Source organism: Loa loa (genome assembly GCF_000183805.2).
Source record: "Loa loa unplaced genomic scaffold supercont3.35, whole genome shotgun sequence".
Lineage (NCBI taxonomy): Eukaryota > Metazoa > Nematoda > Chromadorea > Rhabditida > Onchocercidae > Loa > Loa loa.
In genome coordinates, this window is record NW_018108215.1 from 73,320 (window position 1) to 81,004 (window position 7,685).

General features: G+C 25.0%; 1 protein-coding gene across 1 annotated transcript in view; it reads left to right on the forward strand.

The window, feature by feature from the left end:
- LOAG_17029 (hypothetical protein) overlaps nt 1–6,891 on the forward strand; it is a gene marked incomplete at its 5' end in the record, with an annotated part of 8,074 nt that extends 1,183 nt beyond the window's left edge. The window contains 10 exons of the mRNA XM_020449688.1: nt 431–511; nt 778–858; nt 1,546–1,705; nt 2,052–2,256; nt 2,365–2,428; nt 2,824–2,909; nt 3,105–3,210; nt 5,494–5,713; nt 5,836–6,006; nt 6,706–6,891. Of these exons, the coding sequence (XP_020306737.1) occupies nt 431–511; nt 778–858; nt 1,546–1,705; nt 2,052–2,256; nt 2,365–2,428; nt 2,824–2,909; nt 3,105–3,210; nt 5,494–5,713; nt 5,836–6,006; nt 6,706–6,875 (1,344 nt within the window). The 3' untranslated portion in view covers nt 6,876–6,891. The remainder of the gene's footprint in view (nt 1–430; nt 512–777; nt 859–1,545; nt 1,706–2,051; nt 2,257–2,364; nt 2,429–2,823; nt 2,910–3,104; nt 3,211–5,493; nt 5,714–5,835; nt 6,007–6,705) is intronic.
- Between the last annotated feature and the right edge of the window lie 794 nt (nt 6,892–7,685).

Here is a 7,685-nt window from a genome sequence, read left to right on the forward strand (position 1 = left end):
TTATAAGTAGCACAAGAATGATAAGGATCAATTTCTATTTATCACTCAACAAACTTTTATCGGTCTTTGATAAACATTTTAAGCGGAATAATACTAGTTCATTAATTAATTCTCAAGAAAGTAAAGTTAATTTGTCTTTTTTTGTTTTGGAAAAAAACAATAAAAACCGTAATTCTTGTCCACAGATTGTATCAATATGAATTACATTTGTTTTTCGAATAATTATGCTAGTTCTGATGACATTTCAAATTAAATATAGTAATGAATTGCTAGTTCATAAAATGATGATAAAATTATTATTTATCAATGAAATTATTTATTAATGCAAAATATGTATTGCTTATTAAATTTTGTTTGAATTTTTTTTCTCAGGGATTTGTAATTTCTTTGTTTATCACTTTTTAAAAAAAAAGAAAAGTTTATTTTTCAGTATCACATAGTATTAGTTGGTTATAGTAAATGCGGTATAGAGAAGACATTCTTTGCTGGTGGCTTCAATTTTATTGCTAAGGTTGGAACTTTTTTTTTCATTCACTTTCCTATTTCATTATTTTATGTAATCTAAATATATTGTAAAAAGTTTTGGATGGATTTTAGAAGGTAAAGTATTACATGTCAGCTAACGTACTTTGCGAGTAATTTAACTAATAAAATGATTGCAAAGAAAAAAAGATAATGTAATAAATTATGATAAAAATTTAAAAATTTTCTTTAATTCAAGAAAAAAAAGAATCCATTTCAATACAGATAATTTCCTTCAATATTTCTATATTTAAGGTTCATTTCTGGGGTATTGGTAATGTGAACGAGCAGTTTGAGATTCAATGTGCGGTACCATTCGTAGAATCTCATGTTAAGGTAATTTTTCCTTACTTTTAGTTTTTATTTTCTTTTACTTATTTCTAGTTTCATAAGTAAATACATCATATTCTCTAGTATTTTACTGATGGAATTTCTCCCATATGTTTTTCCCTCATTATTTTCAGTTACTAAATTCATTTCCATTCCATTTATTACATATACTTTGTTAATACAAGTAAATTATTCGTAAAAGTAGTTGTTTTGATTTGTTCGAATTTTCAAATTTCAATCTTTTATTTCCCCGAAAATTTTTGAGAGGAAAAACAAATTAAAATTTAGCTTTACTTTCACAGTCTAACAGGCAGTTAATTAATTAGATACATGAACCTTGAGCTTTGTTATCTATGTTTCTCATTTCTTTGAAGGTTTCCTTTTTTTTTCTTTTTTTTTAGCGCAAATCTTTTTGCTTTATGACTTTTGCCTGCACGTTAAGAATCGCTTATATCATCCATTTCGTGATTTTATAGGATGTTAATTAATTGATTAGTCAATTTTTTCAAATAATTTTTTTCTTCATTTGAAAGATATTTTTACTAAATCTTTATTTTTCATCCCTTTCAACTCTTCCGACTTCTTTCAACTCTTCCGAATCTTTCAACTGTTTCGCTCATTTATTCTCCAAAAAAAAAAAAAAGAAAAGAAATGAAGAGCATTAATATGATATTTATAATTTCATGTTTGCAGGCAAAAATGGTAACATCTGGTAAACCGATCCGGATATCATCGGTAGATTTTACCAATACTCATCATTCATCATCATTAGCTCAAGCAAAACCGGTATCTATACGGTTAGGCAGTAATTTGTATGTTGCTATTGAACCAACATTCGAGGGAATGCAAGAAAGTAAGTTTCTTTATGATTTTTAGTAAACTATGCATTGTCCATTAAAACACATTTAAATGGTATATTTTATAAGTATGATCCCTTAATAACATTTTATAATATTCTGTAAATAAATTTTATTTTACTTAACTTACTCTGAATAAGTTGGGTTAACTCACTGCGAATATTTGATTGTTTAGGTTAATTAGAATAGATTAAATTAGCTTTATGTGGCGAAGAAAATAAGGATGTATACATACATATGTATATATACAAATCATTTTATTCATAATATAAATAATATTACAAATATTGCATCACAAAAAAACTTTCCAATTTTTTATCACAATTTATAATAATTTTTCAGGATTACACACATATCCGTTACGTTGTTGGATTACCATTCCTACAGTTATTGATACTACTACTACTGCTACTACTACTACTACTACTACTACTACTACTACTACTACTGCTACTGCTACTACTACTACTACTACTGCTACTACTGCTACTGTTACTGCTTCTTCTTCTAGCAAACAATTAGCAAATTCTGTAGAATTAGCTCGTAGGTTAGTATTAAACTACAATCTTATATTTTTCGTTTAAAAAGATTTATAAAATCAAATTATATGCTAATTTTTATATGAAGGAAAGAAAAAAAACTAAATTTATTTCAGATATTTTATTGAAAATGGATGTCCATCTACTGATGACAATTCAGTGTTAGCATTTTTAGAGCAAGTATGTTATTACTCCTCTCATTATCTCTTTCTATTCTCTCCTTAAGCTTTTCCAAGTTTCTTTTTTTTGCTAAAAATTGTGAAAGAATGAGTACTTTTAAATATTTGCAAAATATTTTTACACTTGTAATAATGTATAAATGCATAGTGTATGAATGTTTTTAGTAGTTGTTAAATTTAAAAAAAAAGAATAATTTAAATTGAATTTTTTTATTTTTTAATAACAACATAGGTGAATAGTAGGAACCTTTTTTTTCTTAATAATCAGATTTCAATACCACATAAATACCTTCTTTACCAAAAATTCACCGTATTTTCTTAGTTCCATTTTTAATGCTTAATCCTTCTGTTACAGATTCTTTAACTTTTTAAAAATTAATTATTTTGTAATTTCAGAAAACGGGTACTGGTCATTATGTGGAATGGACTAAAATAAAGATACCGATTACTCGTAATTTAGTTAATCCTTCATTATTAAATGAGTTAGTTCTTTATAACTACAACATTATCTTTTCCATATCTCAATGGAAATAATAGAATTTATTGAAATTCTCTTTACTTCTTATAATCTTTTTCTACCAAAAAATTTACCTATTTTTGAGGAAGAAAAAAGTATCATTATCGTATTATTAGAATTTTAATTCGTTTATTAGAAAATTCAATTCATCCATTTTAAGATCAGTAGTGGTCGATGAATCTATTGAATACGGGCGCATTTCGCTTCATTGCGATGTAATTTTCTGTACGGCTCATAAGTTAAATGGCTTTCAAAATACTCCTACGGCATGTTTCCATATTACCTCTTTTTTTTATTGAAATCTATAAATTTATAAATAAACTCTAACATTGGATCGATAGCATAAATCAGCAGAAATATATTTTTGTCATATGCAACCCAAAGTTAGTGTCGTATATTTGATATTTTATAAATTATATTATTTTCGACATTACGAAATGTTCTCACAAAAATAAAAAAAAAGCTAATTAAGTCATTGTTGATTGATTGAATAAGAATGTTACAGAATAGTTGGACGAAAAATGGAAATTAACTTTAAAATTGTTTAAAAATGATAATTTTTGGTTCATCGATAGTGATAACTTTTTTAAAAATGATAATTTTTTGCTTCATTAGTTTCTTATTTCATACATTATGAGCGGAGAATAGAGCAGAAATGTGAATCTAATTTTCGTTTTTGTTTGTTTATTCAATTTTTGGTAATATAACTGGAAGGATAAGCTAAAAATTAACTTCAGTTCATTTCAATCAGATTGGTTTTAAGCGCATGTCTATCCGAAAATCACGTACATCCACACATTTGTCATTACTTTAGCGTGATATTAAATGATCAAGAGGAGTAAGCATTTCAGTGAACTGATTTCACTAATTTGATTTAAATTGAAGAAGTTCTATAGCCCTTTCTTTTATCAGCAAATAGATAAGATTTTTTTTTCCTTGTACTCAATGAATATTTAAATGGATAAATTACAAATTTTTTAATTCAAATTTAAATTAACTTTTTTTTTAAATTAAAATTTTCAAATATTTTCGAGTATAAAGTTGATCGGAAAAAAAAACTCTCCATGTTTCTATGTTTTATTTAAATTTGTGTTTTTTGACGTAAAAGTTTGATAAACACAAGCTTCAAATTGAACAAATTCATTTATCCAATTTCAACTATATTTTTCAGAAATTTTTTGCGAAGAGATAGTTTTCTTTTTTTTAGACTATCACCAAACGGCATGGTTTTAATCTTGAAAGCCTAAAAATTCCGTTTTTTTCTTTTTGAAAAAAATTTTGACTTTAGAATTGATAGCTTCAATATTGCACTTCTCTAGTATTCCTCAAGGACAAATTTATCCTGACAGACAGGTTCAAGGCAAAACGACATTTAGCACGACAGACATATGCTCTTGAATACTTTTCAAACAATCAGCTTACTTTTATGACAGTTTCCTGTCTGGCTTTTTGCTGTCACTCATAAATTATGTTAAAAGCAAAATGAATAGCATAGATAACATCCTTTGAATATCTTTAAAAGGGAAATGAATGTATAAATGTATTTGTCGATAATATTGGACAATTAATTTCTTCGATATACATTATTAATTACCAATTTAGTATATTTTTTTCAATTTATTGTAGCAAGATTTTGAACTTTCTTTTTTTTTTCCTTTATTGGTAATGACAGGTCATTTGTACACTTTTTATTTAATACATTAAAAAGCGAGGTCATTTTTTTTTCTTCCAATATCATTAGAAGGGTTACTGTCATGTCATCACTTTGATCATAGTAATAGATGAAGGCGTTGATATGTTTGTTGAACCTTAGTTCAATCTTATATAAGTGGTATATCTTTCCCATTTCACTATCCATCTCCAAACGTATACCGTACCATACCATATCGTACTGTCATCTTTGTCATTCACAGATTGTAATTTTTTTTTTTTTTTTTTCACTGCAATGTATCATCATAATATATTTATGTTTAATGAATTAGTATAACTAAAAATCCATGTTTAATGGATATATTGTAAAGGAACTCTTAATTTGATATTACTTATAATAAAAATATTTACAAACAGTAACCACTTGAAATAAAAGTAAGATTTCTCTTTTTTGAATAACGGCTTTTTTTTTTGTTCATCATTGATATGGTCGTTAGGGTTTCTGATGGATATACAGTAATTTTAATGTGGACATATTTGAAATTGCTTGGAAAAAAAAATTGCTATCATCATATAAGTAATGCTATGTTTGGAAAATGATCTGGAATAACGAAATCAAAATTACTGATTACGATGTAATCAGATTCATTATAACATATTATTTGATAATAACATAATTTCACATCAAACTTTTAAATTACTAAGCTTAAATCAAATTAGCGTTGTTGTTTCCGTCAAATTTCCATTTTATGAATCTTTCTTTTCTAAGTTTTTTTAAATTAAGAAAAACAATCAAAATTATTAACTATGAATGGAAAAAGCTGACATTTTTTTCTTGATTTATCTGAAATTTTCAAAAAAAAGATTTTTTTATTTTGCATAAATTGATAATATTACAGTGTCCACGAGCATCATTTTGTTCATCAATATCCAATGAAAGACAAAATCTACTAAATTGGATTGAGCCTTATCTACAACAAGCAGTAACAGTCACTTCAAGTTCTACAATTCGTATTCTTTTGGCAAATGCTAGTGAATCTATATCAGATAATGATGATGCATTAATTTCTGATGAATTTGTCGCTGAAAGTGACGATAATCTTATCAATGTTGCATATGGTAAAATTTTTATTTTCATGTAAAAATTTTGTTACATTCTTAAAATTTTTTTTTTTTAAATTTTACGAAAAGAAAAAGAAAGAAGGAAGCTTCTAATAATTAATTATTATAATTAATTTCAGATTCAAAATGTGCAAGAGTATGTGCTGTAGCAGTTGAAAAAGCATTAAGAAAGGAAGAAGAATGTCATTTAGATGGTATACCATTATATGTTGTCATTATAATTGCTATTATATCATTTGCTTTTGGTATTGCATTTGTGGCTACTTTATGGCTTATTCATAATAAAACAGGTATGCTAACAAATTTAATTAAATATTCTTCTGATATATCAAATTTAATTTATATAGGATATATTTGTGATGAATATATTCATGTTTACAAAATTATAGGGAAGATTAAAAAAAAAAAACTGATTAATAATAATTATTATTTAGCGGATTAAAATTTAACAATTAATTGAAAGATTTTCCCTTTATTCATACCATTTTAAATTCTGATCGAAATATTTCATTGTATAGGATTAATATTAATTCAATTAAATGGAAACTTATGTAATCAATTTACATAACTACTTGAGTAATTAAATTGAATTCAATAATTAAAATAGGTTGAAAATAACTCTAATAATGTAGTTAAAATTTTGTAAGATTTTTTCTATTATTTTGGGATAGAACTTTTAGTTTTTTTTATTTATCAGTAATTCGAAAATGAATCATCATAAATTAATGGGAAAGACGGTAAGATTTTACGGGTTCATGATTCTTGTCTTCTAATTTACTCAAAGATGTGTATTGTTAAATATGTTATTACTAATATAATTTTACAGGATCCATTGCAAAATCCGAAATCTTATTATTCTTGTCTTTTTTTTTCTTTTTTTTGTAAGTACTGTAGCATATAAGGTTTAATTTATGTAAATTTTCATAAATGTGATTTGAAATTTAAGGAAAATTATCTTTGTGTAAAAATTAAAGTTAATAATTTTATAGATCCATTACGAAAGATTCGATGCGCAGATCGGAACAGACGTGGTATGCCATTAAATGCAATTTATCGGGATTCAGTTATACGGCCATTAAATAATGCCAATGCATTTATGACAACGTGTAGTGCGACAATACCGGAACGAGAACGACTGGTCTGTGACCGACCTCAATAACTGTCACGTTATAAAATAATAATAAAATTAGTAGTATTATCATTATTATCATTAATTACATTATGATTCCTTATCAAATTAGCAAAAGCAAAAAAAAAAAGAAAAACAATGAAATATTCAGAATTTATCAAATTCACTAAAATAAAAATTATAATATTGCAATCATTTACCTGCATTTCATACTACTTTTCTAAAGATGTCAATTAAAAGGAAAAAAAAAGAATTTAGAAAAACAAAGAACTGTCAATTATTTTTCCAATAAGTGACATATGATTACTCATGAAATAAATTTCATTTACTTGTTTTTTTCTTTTTTTTAGAAAAAATTTTCATTCTTTTGTTATTTGAATATATTTTCATGTTTGGATTTGATTCTTTATTTTTTAGTTATAGCCGATGATTTGCTATGAATAGTGAGATTGAATTTCTTTCCCTTTCTTTTCCTTTAATAGTAAATATTAATTGATTCGTTGAATGATAGAATATATCTCTTTTATCACTAGTCATCTCCTTTATCACCTATTTAATTTGGAAACAGGGGGATTAATAGAGTAAAATTGTGAACTTACATTTGACATTTTCATTTTCAGTTAAATTCGGTGCTATATTAGTTTGGCTTTTCATAATGCTACGATTATCATGTATTATAAGTAAAATTGTCCTATTTAATTTAATAATTGTAATTATAATAATAATAATGATAATAATAATAATAATGATGGTAATAATAATAATAATATTAATAGTAATAATAATAATAATAATAATAATAATAATAATAATAATAATAATAATAATAATAATAATAAT